The sequence below is a fragment of the Jaculus jaculus genome, chromosome 1 (genome assembly GCF_020740685.1).
Source record: "Jaculus jaculus isolate mJacJac1 chromosome 1, mJacJac1.mat.Y.cur, whole genome shotgun sequence".
NCBI lineage: Eukaryota > Metazoa > Chordata > Mammalia > Rodentia > Dipodidae > Jaculus > Jaculus jaculus.
In genome coordinates, this window is record NC_059102.1 from 147,540,616 (window position 1) to 147,559,882 (window position 19,267).

At 44.4% G+C, this 19,267-nt stretch overlaps 1 protein-coding gene across 2 annotated transcripts in view; it reads left to right on the forward strand.

Moving 5' to 3' along the window:
- The first annotated feature begins 2,271 nt into the window (after window positions 1–2,271).
- LOC101598458 (zinc finger protein 93-like) overlaps window positions 2,272–19,267 on the forward strand; it is a 30,269-nt gene continuing 13,273 nt past the window's right edge. For both annotated transcript variants that reach the window (XM_045146052.1, XM_045146053.1), the window contains exon 1: window positions 2,272–2,392. In XM_045146052.1, coding sequence (XP_045001987.1) covers window positions 2,387–2,392 — 6 coding nt within the window. In that variant the 5' untranslated portion in view covers window positions 2,272–2,386. The remainder of the gene's footprint in view (window positions 2,393–19,267) is intronic.

Consider the following 19,267-nt stretch of genomic DNA (forward strand, 5'->3'; position numbering starts at 1 on the left):
GTGCACAAGGTGGTGCATGCATCTGGAGTTCGTTTGTAGTGACTAGAGGCTCTGGCATGCCCATTCTCTCTCTCTTTCTTCCTCTTTCTCTCAAACAAATAAAATATTTTAAAAAATGGATCGTAAGAGAACCTCAGCATTGTGCATGATAAGACAATGTGTCAATATTTCAGGGTCCTACATTTTATCTGTAAAATGTGACTTTTTTATCACAACAAAAGTAAAATGTTGCTTTGTAAAAAAAAAAATAGATACATTGAATGTAGGTACCGTAGGATTTTATATGGAATTGCATGTAGATGGTGAGCCAGGAACACAACAAAAACAATACACTCTAATAACCATATATTTTTCCCACAAAGAATTAATATCATTCATAAGGAGATAATATGTACACTGTAAATGAACTCCAAAAGTATGTGCCACCTTGGGTTCTAGGAAATCAAACCTGGGTCTTTTGGTTTTGCAGGAAAGCATCTTAACTGCTAAGCCATTTCTCAGCCCTTAAAAGACATTTTGGTTGTAGATTTTCAGCATGGGAGTTAAGAGAAGCAGAGGTGCTCAAGGAAAGAATAAGACATACCTAAGAGTGGTATTGGCTTCTCAAGGAAGAGTCCCAAGTAAGTGTCTTAGCATTAGTCATATAAGCTGCCCCCCCCTTTGGAAACATGGTCTCACGTGATTTAGGCTGGTCTGCAACTCCCTATGCTGCTGCTGATGACTTTGAATTCCTGATCCTCCTGTCTCTACCTAGAGACCTCACCACCACTCCTGGTACTGGGGATCAGATTCAGGGCTTTGTGCATACTAGGCAGGCACTTTACCCACTGAACTACACCCCAGTTTATATATGCCATCGCGGGGCTCTCAAGTTACATCTCAAAGGATTGCCTATAAACTTAGTGTTTTCCTTTTTTTTTTTTTCCCAAGATAGGGTCTCTAGTCCAGGCTGACCTGGAATTCACTATGTAATATCAGGGTGGCCTCAAACTCACAGCAATCCTCCTACCTCAGCCTCCCGAGTGCTGGGATCATAGGCGTTTGCCACCACGCTAGGCTGTGTTTTCTTTCTTTCCTTTTCTTTTTTGTCTCTTCTGATAAGTGAGATTATGGGGGCAGTTCTGGAGTATCTTGGATGGGGTTATCATCTGATAAGGCAAAATCAGAAGCCACCAGGGTTGCACAAAGGTTTAGGGCATGTCTTTCACTGAAAATGCAGTTTCTGTCGCGATTCTTAGAAAATGGCAGGTTTACAGCTGAGAAGGAAGAAAAGCCTTAAGCAAATGTTAACTGTGGTGGTTTGAATAGATGGCCCCCAATATATTCAGTTCTTTATTGTTTGTAGTTTGCATCTGCAGCCACCTGCCTGGAGGCAGTGTCAATGGGTGGGTCTTTAGGTGTGGTGGTGGGTTTCAGATTTCAATCTGAAGATATGCAAAGTGTGCCTAGCTGGAGTTCCTGAAGTGTGCTGTGGCTTTTGACCTTTAGGCTTGTACTTCTCTCTGCTTGGTCCTGTGAAGGCAGGCCAGCTTCTTCTGCCATTATGGAACTTCCCCTGGATCTGTAAACTTTAATTAATCCCTTCCTCCATAACTGTGCCTGGTCTGGAAGTTTATCTCAGTGAACCTGAAGTGTCTGCTATATTAACTGTGCTGAAATTCTTGATTCTCAGGTGGTGAGGGGCTTGGACCAGGCTCTGGAGGAGGGGCTTCTAACTCACTGTGTCTCAGGCTGACCTCGAACTCACAGAGATCCTCTTACCTCTGCCTCCTGACTGCTGGGATTAAAGGCGTGCGCCACCACGCCCAGTTTATAAATCTTTTTTGTTATGATTTATTTGCATGTGTTTGTGGGGGTGGGGGTAGAAGAAGTGCTCACCAGGATCTCTAGTTGCTTCAAATGAACGCTGGACTCGGGTGTCATGTGTCTGGTTTTATTCAGGTGCTAGGGAATCAAACCAGGGCTGCCAGGATTTGCTTTGCAAGCAAGCACTGTAACCGCTTAGCCATCTCCCCAGCCCCCTAAGGTCAGTTCTTAAAGACCTGAGGCCTGAATGCATATGTATTTGACCCCACCAGTTGCTAACCCTGAACAGCTGCATCCTTGGGTGGCGGTCCCGGGGTGTCAATCAAAACCTTCTTGAGGGTAGCCTTTGGCTTTGATCCACAGGGTCCTGGTTGAGAACCTACCAATCCGGTCCACAGTCCGAGCGAAGGGGCGGGCCTTGGCAATCTCGTTGGTCCTCTTCACAATCTCGCGTGACTTCGTCCAATCGCATCGTCTTGGGGTCCGCTCCGGGCTCCGGGAGGACTCATCTGGTCACCCTGTGACCTGCTGGCGCTGCGGCCGCGAGCGGAGGACCAGAGAGGCCCCCGGAGGCCAGGAGATGATGGTGAGCGAATAGTGTCCTGAGACGGCGGCGGGCTCCGGGTCCCCTCGGCTGGTGGATGGAGCTGGGCCTGCGCGGGGAGCCCCGAGATCCGTCCCATCCCAGTCGTCCTGTCCATCCCTCAGCCTCGGCACCCTTGCTGCCCAGCCTCTCCGCAGACTGCGCGGCGATGGCCTGGAAGAAGCATTAGGAGAACGCGTTCTCCCTGCGCGGGCTGCCTGCGGGAGAGCGGCGGTATTCCCCGGCTCCCACATCCCTGCTCCTGAAGTTTCACCCCCTTGTCCCTGAGCCCCGCGATGTCCAGACCCAGAGCCCTGCGCTCCCCCTCCTCCCGCAGCCGTCGCCTCCTCGCTCTGTCGGTTAGCTCCCAAATTTCAGCGCCCCGAGGCATTCCCAAACTGCATGACCAATGACTGATCCCCGGGGCTGTCCTTAAGGGGCCAGGCTATTGTCATTGGTGTCTCCACGTACTGGATGGCACTTGGTAAGGATTTGTTTTCTGTCTGTGAACGATGCCCATTCTGAAAGTGGAGAGGCATTCCGCCGCTGCCCGCCCACCCCAGTATTTTTTAAAGTGCCTTCTTCCTTTTGTCTTCTGGATGTTGACATCTGATCAGTTGCTTCTGGGTTGAGCTACCCTTCCCATGGCGATGCATCCTCAGCCCCGCCTCTAGTCCTGGAGACACTAGGTGCCCGCCTGCGTGTCCAGTGTGTTTCGGCCCCTGCGTCCTCTCCTGGAGAGCAATCCTGAGGTGGGGGGGTGTGCAGTGGGGGAGCAGCTGGATGCCCTGGGGCTGGAAGACCCCTATCTGAGGGGCAGGACAGGTGTGTGCTTGTCTTGGCTACTGTACCGAATTGTGACTGCTGAGCGGTGTTACTCTGTTTAGTGTTTTGAAGAATGTTCGCACAGTTTTTAAAAGCGGCTGTACTAAATTTATATTTTTTAAACCATGTAAACCTTTTTTTTTTTTTTTTTTTTTTTTTTTTTTTGCTACACCCATGGTCCCTGGAACACTTATTTTCCTTTGAGTTGGCTTGGCCCTTGTTTGCTGTTATTGACTCCGTATTGCTTACTGTTATTGAATCCATGTTGCCAATTGTTAAAATGCAGGCTGTCGTGTGGTCCCTGGCAGAATAAGCTGTGAACCTCTTTATGGAGAAAACAGCAATTGGTGTCTTTTCTTTCTCTCCCTCCCCACTCCCGTCTTTCTCCCTTCCTTCCTTTTATCCATCCTTTCTTTCATCCTTCCTTTCATCCATCCTCCTTTCCCTTCTTCCCTCCCTCCTCCCTCCCTCCCTCCCTCCCTCCCTAACCCTGGTCCTTCTTTCCAGGTAGGGTCGTCCTCTAGCCCAGGCTGGCCTGGAATTCACTTATGTAGTCTCAGGTTGGCCTTGAATTCACAGCAATCCTCTTATCTCAGCCTCTTGAGTGCTGGGGTTAAAGGTGTGTGCCACCATGCCCAGCAAACTACCTTTAAAAAACTTATTTATTTGCAAGGAGGGAGTGGAGAGAGAGAGAGAGAAAGAGAGAGAGAGGGGGCGGGGAGAGGGGGAGAATATGAATGGGCGTTCCAGGGCGTCTTGCCACTGCTGACAGATTGCAGACACATGTCACTTTGTGCATCTGGCACGACATGAGTGCTGGGGAACTGAATTCAGGCCACCAGGCTTTGCCAGCAAGTGCTTTTAACCACTGAGCCAGCTCTCCAGCCTAGAAAGGTGTATTTTTGTTGTTGTTGTTGTTGTTTGTTTTGTTTTTCTGGGTAGGGTCTCTCTCTAGTCTAGGCTGACCTGGAATTCACTGTGTAGTCTCAGGTGGCCTCGAACTAACCGTGATCCTCCTACCTCAGCCTCCCAAGTGCCCCCATGCCCCGCTGATTTTTATGGACCCTGTTGTGGTCAATGGGCAGAAACCCCTCAAGACAAAAGAAATTTCTTACTTTTATAACTTTTGTTGGGGGAGGGGGGTCCTCCAACTAGAGATAAGGCCTTATTACAAGGTTAATGTGACTCTAGTTACTAGTGTTAGGGGCTGAGAGAAGGCACAGGATAGGCTATAAAGTCATAATTCTGGTGGCAGCTTCTCTCTCTCTCTCTTTACCTGGGGTCAGGAGGAACTTCAGGGGTGTGTACCTCCCCTCCTCCCCCCTGGTAAGGTCTCACTCTTGCTCAGGCTGACCTGGAATTCACTATATAGCCTGAGGGTGGCCTCAAACTCATGGCAATCCTCCTACCTCTGCTGGGATTAAAGGCATGTGCCACCATGCCTGGTTTGTGACTATTTTTCTTTTCCATAGGACTAACATCTGTTCTCTTAAAGTTACAGTGACCTAATGCAGGAGCCCCTTTCCTGAAATGTGTCTCTTTTTTTTGGGGGGGGGGGTTCAAGGTAAGGTTTCACTCTGGCCCAGGCTGACCTGGAATCAACTATACTGTAGTCTCAGGGTGGCCTCAAACTCACGGCCATCCTCCTACCTCTGCCTCCCGAGTGCTGGGATTAAAGACGTACACCACCACGCCTGGCAAATGTGTCTATTTTTGTCTGAGGTAGAGGTCTTGGCTGTCACTTTTGCACAAAACTGTGATGTGTTCATCTGTCATGAACATGAGGAATGCTTGTCAAAGCAGCCTGACTCCTCGGACTCATCATCTGGACTAACCTGTCCCCACGTTGTTCTGTGAAGAACTGAACAAACACCAGTAAAGTGTCCTTCAGCTCAAGGATGTCGCACTTGGGGATGACCCTGGCATTGGCTGCCCAAGCATCTGTTTGTTCCAGGGAGACCCCTGGAGCTAAAGCCCCATACCACGAGAGTGCTCGGCCAGAAACACGGATGGGCAGGCCTTCACAATTTCAAAATTTACTGAATAAGAGCAAATTTGCAAAGCAAGCCAGTTTAAAAATATTTTATTTCTTTATTTGCAAGCAGAGAGAGAGAGATACAGAGAGAGAGAGAGAGAGAGAAAAGGAAGAGGGAGAGTATGGGTGCATCAGGGCTCTAGCCACTGCAAAAACAAAACAAAACAAAACACAACAAAAAAACAAAACCCCAAAAACGCCAAATGCATGTGCCACTTTGTGCATCTGGTTTATGCGGGTACTGGGGAATCGAACCCAGGTTGTTTACCAAGCCATCCTGATTTCTTTGATGGCTGGCTGTTAGCAATCACAGGTCCTTTTTTTTTTTTTTTATTACAATTGAATTACTAAGATTAACTCTCAGTTCTCAAATTACACTCCACACAGTAATGTATATGTAAGCTGCATAATGGCTATAGGAGAGTTAGAGAGTTCTGAGGCCTCATTGCTGGAAGAGGCAGCGACTGATACACAGGCACAGACAGTCAGTGCAGGTGTGGTGGTTTGAATGAAACATCTCCCCTAGCCTCACGGGTTTTGAGTACTTCCTCCCCAGCCTGAGGCAAGTTGGGAGGTGGAGCCTTGCTGGGGGCAGTCTTTGGGGTGTCCTAGTCTGAGAACTTCCTCTTGCTGGTGCTAGCTCACTTAAAAAATTTACTATTATTATTTTTTTGGCTTTTCGAGGTAGGGTCTCACTCTAGCCCAGGCTGATCTGGAATTCGCTACGTAGTCTCAGGGTGGCCTCGAACTCACTGTGATCCTCCTACCTCTGCCTCCCGAGTGCTGGGATTAAAGGCGTGCGCCACCACGCCTGGCTTGCTAGCTCACTCTTACTGCTGCTCCTCACCTGCTGGGGCAAGATGTGATGCCCAGCCGATGAAATTTCCCTTCCAGACTGTTTCCTTCCCTTCCATACTCTTTCCTTCCAACCCCTGCTTTTGGTCAGGTGTGTTTGGTCCCAACAGCGTGAGGTGAGTACAGGAGGTAAAGGTGGCAGCAGTCGTGGGGTGCAGGCTGGGGGGCACTGCATGTTGAGTCCTGAAGCAACCCAAGGAGTTCGGAGATCTCTATACTTAGTTGAACCTGGGCTTCTCTGCCATAGGAAGGAATTTCAGGACCAGCCAGTAGGCAAAGTTGGAATATATTAAAAGAGATTAACTTTTTAAAATTATTATTTATTTTGTGAGAGAATGGGTGCGCCAGGGCCTTCAGCCACTGGGAACGAACTCCAGATGTGTGCGGCCCCAGGTCACCGCAGAGGCTGGGCATCCTGTGATAGGAGCAGCTTGTTGGAACCAGCTGACACCAGCACTAAGAGCCTTCCACAGTCAGCCTGACTCAAGTGATCTGAGTCCGTTAAGGGGCAGCTTGGCTCTAGGTCTCCTCTGTAATGTGGGGGAGGGGGTGGGGCATGGATGAGGCTGAGATAACATTCGGCCACCAGGAAACCCTGGCCCTGCACACCTGTCATTGGGAATCCAGGTGGTATGTTTTCCCTGGAAAAGGTGATCAGGAGAGAGGTCATTTGTTATATGGGCTTCTTTGTGGGTAGAGCTGTGGTTCCAGGGCACCCCAGGCCCTCCTTTCTCCCCAACGGTGACCCATTTTCCGTGAGTCTTTCAAATGGCTGAAAGGAAGAATCTCAGGATGCTGTCCATTTGCATTGGAAAGAGGTCCTGCCCTGCCCATTTTCCCCCCTCAAGTTATTATTATTAATAATAATTATCAAAAAATAAAGTTTGTTTTCTCCTGTAAGCACTGATTTGATTGAATATGCTCATTTAAAACTGTGAGGGTGGGGTCTGGAGGAATGGCTTAGCGGTTAAGGTGTTTGCCTGCAAAGCCAAAGGACCCAGGTTCCATTCCCCAGGACCCACGTTAGCCAGATGCATAAGGGAGTGCACGTGTCTGGAGTTCGTGTGCAGTGGCTGGAGGCCCTGGTGTGCCCATTCTCTCTCTCTCTCTCCCTCCCTCTTTCTCTGTCAAATAAAACTAAATACATATTTAAAACTGTGAGGGTGAAATTGGAAAATGGAGGCCTGAGACCCATACTTCAAGCTAAGACCATTTTTATTTTTTTTAATGGAAGAAGGGTTTATTCTGGCTTGAGTTCCAGGGCAGATACAGCCCATGGTAGGGAAGGCAAGGCGTCAGGAGTGTGCAGCTGCTGGTCACATTCAGTCCACGGTCAGGAAGGAGAGGGAGAGAGAAGTGCTGGTTGTCAGCTTGCTTTCTCCTTTTCCCATGCGGAAAGAGATCCTTTTTCTTCTATCATTAAAAGGAATATTTAGGGCTGGAGAGATGGCTTCAAATTTTTCCCCATTTAATATAATGTTTGGCTATAGGTTTGTCATAAATAGCCTTTATTATGTTGGGATGTGTTCCTTCTATTCCAAGTTTCTGAAGGATTTTTACCCTGAAGGGATGTTGGATTTTATCAAATGCCTTTTCTACATGTACTGAGATGATTATGTGATTTTTTTTTGTCCTTTAGTCTATTTTATAGTATATTACATTTATTGATTTGCATATTTTGAACCATCCCTGAATCTCTGGGATAAAACCTACCTGGTCAGGGTGAGTGATCTTTTGATAAATTCTTGTATTTTGTTTGTCAGTATTTAAAAAAATATTTTATTTATTTATTTATTTATGAGAAAGAGACGGATAGAGAGAAAGAGAGAATGGGCACACCAGGGCCTGTAGCCACTGCATATGAACTCCAGACACATGTGCCCCCTTGTGCATCTGCTTTAAGTGGGTCCTGGGGAATTGAACCTGGATCCTTAGACTTCACAGGCAAATGCCATAACTGCTAAGCCTTTTCCCCAGTCCTGTTTGTCAGTATTTTATTGAGAATTTTTGCATCTATGTTCATGAGGGGGATTGGCCTGTCTTTTTTTTGTTGTTCTGTCTTTGTCTGGTTTTGGTATCAGGATAATGCTTGCTTCATAGGCGTTTGGTAGTATTCCTTCCTTTTCTATGTAAAAACTTTTTTGTTTATTTTTATTTATTTGAAAGTGATGGACAGAGAGAGAGACAAAGAGGCAGAGAGAGAGACAGAAGGGGCACGCCAGGGCCTCTGGCCACTGCAAACAAACTCCAGATGTGTGTGCCCCCTTGTGCATCTGGCTAACGTGGGTCCTGGAGAATCGAGCTTTGAACCAGGGTCCTTAGGCTTCACAGGCAAGCGCTTAACCGCTAAGCCATCTCTCCAGCCCCCTTTTCTATTTTATAAAAAAGTTTGGGAAGCATTGGTCTTAGTTTTTCCATGAAGGTGTGGTAGAATACACCAGTGAATCTATCTGGGCCTGAACTTTTAAAACAATTTATTTATTTTTTTGGGAGGGAAAGAGAGAAGATATCTCTCTCTATTTATAAACACACACACACACACACACACACACACACACACGGGGGGGGGGGGAGGGAGAGAATGGGCCCACCAGGGCCTCTAGCCATTGTAAACGAACTTCAGATATATGTGTTACCTTGTGCATCTGGGTTATGTGGGTCCCGGGGAATCAAACCTGGCTACTTTGGTTTTGTAGACAAGCATCTTAGTTGTTAAGCCATCTCTCCAGCGCCTCCTTTTTTTAAAAAAAAAAATTAATTTTTAAAAATTAATTTAATTTATTTATTTGAGAAAGAGAGAGATGCACATAGAGAAAGAGAGAGATAATGGGCATACCAGGGCCTTCAGCTACTGCAAATGAACTCCAGAAACATGCACCATCTTGTGCATCTGGCATATGTGGGTCCTGGGAAATTGAACTTGGGTCTTTTAGCTTTGCAGGCTAGTGCCTTAACTGCTAAGCCATCCCTACAGTCTGGGAGACTTTTTATAACTGCTTTGATCTTAGTGCTTGTTATAGGTCTGCTTAAATGGTTTATCTCATCTTGATTTAATTTTGTAGGTCATATATATCTAGAAAATCATTTCTTTCAGATGTTCAAACTTAGTAGAGTATATGTTCTTAAAGTTTTTCCTTATGATTTTCTAAATTTTATTGATACCTGTTGTCATGGTGCCTTTTTCACCTCTCAGTTTATTAATTTGTGCTTCTTCTCTTTTTTAATTTGTAAATATTTTTATTTCTTTGCAAGTAGTTCAAGGAGAGAGAATGAATGAATGAATGAGAATGGACATGCCAGGTCCTCTAGCCACTACAAACCAACTCCAGCTGCATGCGCCACCTTGTGTATCTGGCTTTACATGGGTACTAGGAAATTGAATCTGGGTTGTTAGGCTTTGTAGGCAAAAGTGCCTTAACCACTAAGCCATCTCTCCAGCCCCTTCTTCTCTCTTTGTTTTGGTCAGATTTGCTAAGGGGCTGTCAATGTTGTTTATCCTTTCAAAGAACCAACTCTTTGTTTGCATTGTTTTTTTTTTTGGTTTCTATTTCATTAATTTCTGTCCTAATCTTTTTTTTTTTTTTTTTTTTTTTTTAAATTTATTTATTTATTTGAGAGCGACAGAAAGAGAGAGAAAGACAGATAGAGGGAGAGAGAGAGAATGGGCGCGCCAGGGCCTCCAGCCTCTGCAAACGAACTCCAGACGCGTGCGCCCCCTTGTGCATCTGGCTAACGTGGGACCTGGGGAACCGAGCCTCGAACCGGGGTCCTTAGGCTTCACAGGCAAGCGCTTAACCGCTAAGCCATCTCTCCAGCCCAATGTCCTAATCTTTATTACTTCTTCCTGTCTACTGATTTGTGGTTTGCCTTGTTCCTTTTCCAAGGCTTTAAGGTGAAGCATTAAGTTTTTTTACTTGTGACCTTCTTGATTTCTTAATAGGCACTTAAAGTTATAAATTTACCTCTTAGGACTGCCTTCATTGTGTCCCAAAGGTTTTGGCATGTTGTATTTTTTAAAATTATTTATTTATTTATTTGAGAGCGACAGACACAGAGAGAAAGACAGATAGAGGGAGAGAGAGAGAATGGGCGCGCCAGGGCTTCCAGCCTCTGCAAACGAACTCCAGACGCGTGCGCCCCCTTGTGCATCTGGCTAATGTGGGACCTGGGGAACCGAGCTCGAACCGGGGTCCTTAGGCTTCACAGGCAAGCGCTTAACCGCTAGCCATCTCTCCAGCCCGGCATGTTGTATTTTTATTATCATTTGACTCTATTCATTTTTTGATTTCCTTCTTGATTTCTTTCATGACCCATTCATCATTAAGTAGTGTACTGTTTAGTTTCCATAATTTTGTATATGCTCTGTAGTTTTTTTGTTTTCCTGAGGTAGGGTCTTGCTCTAGCACAGGCTGACCTGGAATTCACTATGTAGTCTTAGGGTGACCTCGAACTCACAGTGATCCTCCTACCTCTGCCTCTTAATCTACTTTAATCTGCTGGGATTAAAGGTGTGTGCCACCTTGCCCAGAAAAAATTTTTAATTTTTTAAAAGTTTTATGTATCTTTTTTCCTCCCTCCCTCCCTCCCTTCCTTCTTTTCTGTCTGTCATTCTTTCCTTCCTTCCTTTCTTCTCCCTTCTTTCTTTCTTTCGTTCTTTTTTGTTTTTTTTCCAGGTAGAGTCTCACCGTAGCTCAAGATGACATGGATTTCACTATGTAATGTCAAGAGTGGCCTTGAACTCTTGGTGGTCTTCCTACCTCTGCTTTCCCAGTGCTGGGATTAAAGGTGCAGGTTATCATTCTGAATCCAAAGCCAAAGAATATAAGCATATATGCAAATGAGCAATTGAAAAGCTGCACGCTGGCGCTGCTGCCACAGATGCAGTGACTGCAGCAATGGGGAACTCGAGGTGTGCAAGCCTCTTGAAGCCACACTACATGTTGGAGATTGTGTCGTGTCTGACAAGCAGCTCGTTTTTCTGCAGCTCCAGGGCTTACATTTAAGAAGTGAAAAAAGTAAATCGAGGTGTGGTGGTGCGCACCTTTAATCCAGCACTGGGGAGGTAGAGGCAGGAGGATCGCCATGAGTTTGAGACCACCTGAGACTGCATGGTGAATTCCAGGTCAGCCTGGGCTAGAGGGAGACCTTACCTTGAAAAACCAAAACAACAACAACAACAAAAAGAAGTGAAAATAAACTGCTATGATGTTGTTCTTTGCTTATGTTTACTTATAAATTATGGAGATTAATAGCTGAATGGAAGTAAATACAATGGTTTTTATAAATATTTTAATAAAACATGGTTCTATTAAAGTTTTATTTATTAATTTATTTGAGAGAGAGAAAGAGGCAGATAGGGAGAAAGAGAGAATGGGAAAGCCAGGGTCTCTAGCCACTGCAAACAAACTCCAGACATATGCACCCTCTTGTGCATCTGGCTTACATGGGTCCTGGGGATTTGAACCAGGGTCCTTAGGCTTTTCAGGCAAATCCCTTAACCACTAAGCCATTTCCCCAGCCCTGCTCTATAGTTTTTCATGCTGTTGATTTACAGTTTAATCCCATTGTGATCATATAGAGTGCAAGTAATTATTTCAGTTTTCCTGTATTTGTTAAGATTTGCTTTGTGTCCTAATATATGGTCTGTTTTAGGGAATGCTCCATGTGCTGCTGAAAACAACGTGTGTTCTGCAGTATTTGGATGGACTGTTCTGTAGATGTCTATTAGGTCCATTTGTCCTGTGACCTCATTTAATCCAGATGCATCTCTGTTTTATTTTTTGCTGGATGACTTGTCCATGATGGGAGTGGGATATTGAAGTCACCTACTACAATTGTGCTTGGCATTATCTGTGACCTTAAGACTACTAGTATTTGTTTAATGAAATTGGGAGCACCCATGTTAGGTGCATATGTGTTTAGAATTATAATGTCTTCCTGTTGAATTGTTTCTCTAATCAATATAAAGTGACCTTCTTTATCTTTCCTCACTAATGTTGGTTTAAAGTCTATCCTGTCAGATATTAAGATAGCAACACCTGCTTGTTTCCTAGGCCTATTTGCTTGAAATACCATTTTCTATCCTTTTACCCTAAGATAGTGTCTGTCTTTTATGGAAAGGTGAGTTTTTGGAGGCAACAAACAGAAGGATACTGCCTTTAATCCAGTCTGCAAGCCTGTGTCTTTTGGTTGGGCATTGAGGCCATTGATACTGAGTTGTTATTGAAAGGTGTGTATTGATTCCTGCCATTATTCTTGCTTTGTAGTGCTTCCTATTTTTCCTTTACTCTATCTTATTAACTATTATTTGAATATGGCTTAGTTTTTCCTGTTTTCTCATTTGTGGACTTTTCTTTCTCTTCAGTGTGAAGGATCCCTTCAAGTATTTCTTAGGCACTTAGAGCTATAAATTTCTCCCCTAGGACTGCCTTTACTAAGTTCCAAAAGTTTTGGTATGTTGTGTCATCATTATCATTTGTTCCTATGAAATTTTTTTATTTCTTCAATGACCCATTCATCACTCAGTAGTGTAATGTTTAGTTTCTATTAATTTGTGTATGCACTGTAGTTTTTCTTGTTGCTGATTTGCAGTTTAATCCCATTGTGATCAGATAGAGTACAAGGAATTATTCCAGTTTTCCTGTATTTATTAAGATTTGCTTTGTGTCCTAATATATGGTCTATTTTAGAGAATGTTCCATGTGCTGCAGAAAAGAATGTATTCTGCACCATTTGGATGTAATGTTCTATAGATATCTCTTAGATCCATTTGTTCTAGAACATCATTTAATTCAGATGTCTCTCTGTTTATTTACTTTTTGCTGGATGACCTGTCAATTGATGAGAGTGGGGTATTAACGTCACCCACTACAGTTGTGCTTGGAGTTATCTGTGACCTTAAGTCTAGTAGTGTTTGTTTGATGAAATTGGGAGCACCTATGTTAGGTTCATATATATTTAGAATTGCAATATCCTCCTGTTGAATTGTTCATTTAATCAGTATAAAGTGAACTTCTTTATCTTTCCTCACTATAATGTTGGTTTGAAGTCTATGCTGTCAGATACTAGGATAAGCAACACCTGCTGGTTTCCTAGGCCCATTTGCTTGAAATACCATTTTGCATCCTTTCACCCTAAGATAGCATCTGTATTTTATGGAAAGGTGAGTTTTTAGAGGCAAAAAAAAAAAAAAAAAATTAGAAGAATCCTACCTTTAATCCAGTTTACAAGTCTGTGTCTTTTGGTTGGGGCATTGAGGCTGTTGGTATTAAGAGCTATTATTGAAAGGTGTGTATTTGTTTTTGCCATTCTTTTTGCTTTGTAGTTTTTCCTTTACTCTCTTGTATCAACTATTATTTGAGTATGGTTTATTTTTCCTGTTTCCTTATTTGTGTGCTTTTCTTTCTTTTTAACATGAAGGATTCTTAAAAGTATTTCTATAGAGCTGGTTTAGTGGTCATGTATTCCTTGAGTCTCTTTTTGTTGTGGAAAGTCCTTATTTCTCTGTCAATTTGGATGGATAGCTTTGCTGGATATAGTAATCTTGTTTGACAGTTGTGTGTTAATCCCCCTCCCCCCCACACTCTCTCTCTAGCCCAGGCTGACCTGGAATTAGTCTGAGGCTTAACCCACACTCTCTTACTACTCCTTTCTTTTTTTTGAGGCAAGCCCAAGATACTGGCCTTTTTTTAAATTAAAAAAAATAGTTTATTTTTGTTTATTTGAGGGGGGGGGGAGAGAGAGGGGGAGAGAGAGAGAGGGAGAGGGAGAGGGAGAGGGAGAGGGAGGGGGAGAGAGAGAGAGAGAGAAAGAACGGGTGTGCCAGGGCCTTCAGCTACTGCAAATGAACTTCAGATGCAAGTGCGACCTTGCATTCTTACATCATCTTGTGCAGCTGGCTTACAAGGTATCTGGAGAGTTGAACATGGGTCCTTATGCTTCACAGTCAAGCACCTTAACCACTAAGCTATCTCTCTAGCCATACTCTTTTCTTTTTTCTTTTTTAATTTTATTTATTTATTTGAGAGCGACAGACACAGAGAGAAAGGAAGATAGAGGGAAAGAGAGAGAGAATGGGCACGCCAGGGCTTCCTGCCTCTGCAAACGAACTCCAGATGCATGTGCCCCCTTGTGCATCTGGCTAACGTGGGACCTGGGGAACCGAGCCTCGAACTGGGGTCCTTAGGCTTCACAGGCAAGCGCTTAACCGCTAAGCCATCTCTCCAGCCCGCCGTACTCTTTTCTTAAAAAAAAAATCAGAGCTGAAGAGATGGCTCAGTGTTTAAAGGTGTTTGCTTGCAAAGCTTGCCAGCCTGGGTTTGGTTTCCTACCATCGATGCAAAGACAGATGCACCAATTGGTGCATGCATCTGGAATTTGTCTGCAGTAGCATGAGGCCCTGCCATGTGCACATGTGTGTACATGTGCATGCAAACACACGTGTAAGTAAATATAATTAATAAAGTAAATTTATTGACAGTTTCCATATATACACAATGTATTCTGATTACAATCTACTCCCACCAACCTTCTGTGTTCCCCCTTCATGACTTCCCCCACTGAACCCCCTCTTTACAACTATTCCCTAATGTATTTTTTAAAAAAATTTTTGTTTATTTATTTGAGAGTGACAGACCGAGAGAGAAAGAGGCAGAGAGAGAGAGAGGAGAGTGGGCACGCCAGGGCTTCTAGCCACTGCAAACGAACTCCAGATGCGTATGCCCCCTTGTGCATCTGGCTAACGTGGGTCCTGGGGAATCGAGCCTTGAACTGGGGTCCTTAGGCTTCACAGGCAAGCGCTCAACCGCTAAGCCATCTCTCCAGCCCCCTAATGTATTTTGATATAGATTTTTTTGCCCTCTTCCATCACCCATGACTTGTTGGTAGGCCCAATAGTATGTAGGCCTTGTGCAGGATTAGGGGCTCTCTTACTGTTGGCTGGCAGGATCTCCCCTGGGCCTTGCTTCCCTTACTTCTTATGACAGATGAGGTTGGCTCTTCATGTCTCCTGTATGCTAGAAACATGTTCTCTGTTCTTAACAGACGTTTTTCACTGAAAATGTTTTCTTTTTGACAGATGACATGGGAAGGCATTGGTTCCCAAGGATTCCCCTAGGCAAGGGACTTTAGGGTTAGCTGAAGAGACCAACTGGCAATGCTTATGCTCATCTGGATATTTTCAATGGTCACGACACATTCATAAAATGCACAGTGTTTTCTTTTTTTATGAAAGAGAGAGAGGGGGTGGGGAGAGAGAGAGAGAGAGAGAGAGAATTGTGTGCCAGGCCCTCCAGCACTGCAATTGAACTCCAGTTGCATATGCTACCTTGTGTGTATGTGCGACCTTGCACATGTCTCCCCTTGTGTAAAGCACACATACATATATAATTTTGGTTGTTTTTGAGGTAGGGTCTCAATCTAGCCCAGGCTGACTTAGAATTCACTATGTAGTCTCAAGGTGGCCTCGAACTCAAGGTGATCCTCCTACCTCTGCCTCCCGTGTATCTGGATTAAAGGGTGTGTGCCACCACACCTGGCTTTTTAAAACCCATATTTTAAGTGAATGACATTCATGTTAAAATTGCAAAGAATACATAGAAGAGACTGCTTTGAAGTGCTAAGGAAATTCTCCTTAATACTCCATTGGCAGTTAACCGCCATGGTGACATACAAAGCTTGGACATTAGATGAATCATGTTGTTTGAGTTGTGGATTGAAGTGTACACTGCGTGTTTGATTTGGGGCACCAGGATTTCAGCCGGGATGTTGTCTCCTTGTGCACTTGACACCTTATACTCAGTTGTCCTGACATCACTGACATAGCCTCAGGCACTTGGTTAAAGTGCTGTCTGTCAGATTCTCTAAGTAATTTGCTTTTCTCTTCTTCATAACCCGAGTAAGCCATCATATGTGGTGGAGAAGTACTTCTCTTTGCTTTGGCTTGCCTTAGGGAACGAAGTCTCTCACGTGACAGCTGCAGAGTCTGGCTGGGTTAGTGGAGTTTTGGAAATAGGTAGAACCTAGTGCTATAGGTTTTCATTTTCTTCTGCTTTGGTGTTACAGACAAGCATTCTTTTCAAATTTTTTTTTATTAAAAACTTCCATGATTATAAAAAATATCCCATGGTAATACCCTCCCTCCCCCCACTTTCCCCTTTGAAACTCCACTCTCCATCATATCTCTCCCCCTCTCGATCAGTCCCTCTTTTATTTTGATGTCATCATCTTTTTCTCCTGTTATGATGGTCTTGTGTAGGTAGTGTCAGGCGCTGTGAGGTCATGGATGTCCAGGCCATTTTGTGTCTGGATGAGCACGTTGTAAGGAGTCCTACTGTTGCAGCCCGGTTCGCATTGCTGGTAGAAATCACCCAACCAAGAGCAGCTTCTGGGAAAAAGAGGTTTATTTGGCTTACAGGCTCGAGGGGAAGCTCCATGATGGCAGGGGAAAACAATGGCATGAGCAGAGGGTGGACATCACCCCCTGGCCAACATAAGGTCGACAACAGGAACAGGAGAGTGTGCCAAAAACTGGCATGGGGAAACTGGCTTTAATACCCATAAGCCTGCCCCCAACAATACACTCCCTCCAGGAGGCATTAATTCCCAAATATCCATCAGCTGGGAACCTAGCATTCAGAACACCTAAGTTTATGGGGGACACCTGAATCAAACCACCACATTCCGCCCCTGGCCCCCATAAGCTGATATCCATACATGATGTAAAATACAATGCATTCAGCCTGACTTTAAAAGTCCCCATAGTTTTTATCAATCCCAATGATGTTCATACATCCCCATAGTTCAAGATCTTTTAACTGAGCCATAATACCAAAAAATAACCTCAAAAATCCCATAATGGCACAGAATAAATATTCACACTGCAAAAGATGGCATTGGGCATAGCAAAGAAACATTCAACCAATACAAGATTTGAAACAACCAGAGCAAACATCAAACTCTGTAGCTTCAAGTACAGCAACTCTAGCCAGTGACAAATCTTCAAGTCCAATAATTCTAACCAGCAACAAGTCTCTGGCATTCCAATTCCGCCTCTCCAGCTAGGCTACTCACAGTCCTGGGAAACTTCATCAGGGCCGGCAGCTCCTTGGCAGCCATCTCATGGTCCCGGCATCTCCACTGGGTCTCCACTGCAAGCCACGGTTCATCCTCATGGCCCCATGGGGTCTCTATGCAGGCAACCAGCAAACCTGCTTCACACTGCCCATGGCCATTTCCAAAACACAAGACTGTGTTGCAAACTCAATGACCCTCTTTCCAGCATTTCTTATACTCCACAATAACAGGTAGGGTGCCAATTTGTTAAACCAGGGGGGAATAAAGCAGACTTTGAAGAACAGGACTCCTTGAGCACTCAGGCCCCTTCAAAAGAGTCTACATTCTTCTTGTTGCCCCAGCGCAGGTCAGCTGGCCCAGTCTCAAAGGTTGTCATCTCTCAGTTGCAGCTGAACGGGCAACAGTTCACCCAAATATTTTTCTTTCTGTACCATATTCCTCTGCTCACACCAGTTCATTTCTACGCAAAGCAACCGTGCACAACTTCTCAGGACATGGGCATAAGAGCAAGCTTCTCATACAAACTGCTAGCCCAGTCCAGGCAAAGCTCTTTCTCACCTTCATAAGCCAAAAATCACAGTCCGTAGTTCTTACTGCCTTCAGGTCTTTCAGCTTTGACCAGGATAGACCATCAAGCTGTACTTACAGCACTGCAAGGCATCTCTTAGGCCAAGGTTTCAACTCCTTCCACATTCCTCTTGAAAATCAGCTCCAAAAGGCCGAAGCCACAGTCAGGTGTCTAGCAGCAATCCCACTCCTCAGTACCACTTTACTGTTGCAGCCCGGTTCGCATTGCTGGTAGAAATCACCCAACCAAGAGCAGCTTCTGGGAAAAAGAGGTTTATTTGGCTTACAGGCTCGAGGGGAAGCTCCACGATGGCAGGGGAAAACAATGGCATGAGCAGAGGGTGGACATCACCCCCTGGCCAACATAAGGTCGACAACAGGAACAGGAGAGTGTGCCAAAATCTGGCATGGGGAAACTGGCTTTAATACCCATAAGCCTGCCCCCAACAATACACTCCCTTCAGGAGGCATTAATTCCCAAATATCCATCAGCTGGGAACCTAGCATTCAGAACACCTAAGTTTATGGGGGACACCTGAATCAAACCACCACACCTACCCTTCCTTGGGCTCTTCCATTCTTTCTGCTGCATCTTCCGCAATGGGCACTCCCTGACAAGCATTCTTTATTAATCCTTGTATTTTCAGCTAAAGCATAAACACTGTATTTCTAAAGATTAAAGTTAGAATTTAAGGGGTTGAAGAGATGGCTTAAGTGGTTAAGGCACTTGCCTGAGAAGCCTAAGGACCCAGGTTTGATTTCCCCAGAACCCACATAAACCAGATGCGCAAAGTGACCCATGTATCTGGAGTTTGTTTGTAGTAGCTGGAGGCCCTGGTTCTTTCATTCTTTCTCTCCCAAATAAATTAATAAAAATATTTTTTTAGATTAGACTTATATGTGAAAATAAATTCTAAGTGAAAGGAAGTAATAAGAGACTCAGAAACTCTAGCTCCAGTTTTGGTTTTTACCCTTAAATGTGCGTCCCAGTAGGGTCATGGAAAAAATATCCTGAGGTAACATTTTCAGAGAATACAACTGAGGTTTTTGTTTTGTTTTGTTTTTGAGGTAGGGTCTCACTCTAACCCAGGATAACCTGGAGTTTACCAAGCACAATCAAGTTGTATACACTTGAATTTTTTTTTTTTTTTAATTTAAAAACCGGGCATAGCACTTGGGAGGCAGAGGTAGGAGGATCGCCATGAGTTCAAGGCCACCCTGAGACTACATAGTGAATTCCAGGTCAGCCTGAGCTAGAGTGAGACTCTACCTTGAAAAACAAAAACAACAACAAAAAAAATATTTATCCCCAGACAGAGTGTACTGTTTTAATGTGCAGCTGCCATTTGTATGTGTCGATATGAAATATAAATCTCATTTGGTCAGTTTTGCTTTGCTGCCTTCTTGTCATGTTTCTAGTACATGTTACACCTTCTTTCTCCTGTGGAAACTGCAATGGATGTTATTTTACCATTCACATTTTATGTTTTCATCTGGGAATTCCTAGTCAGATACATTTGGTC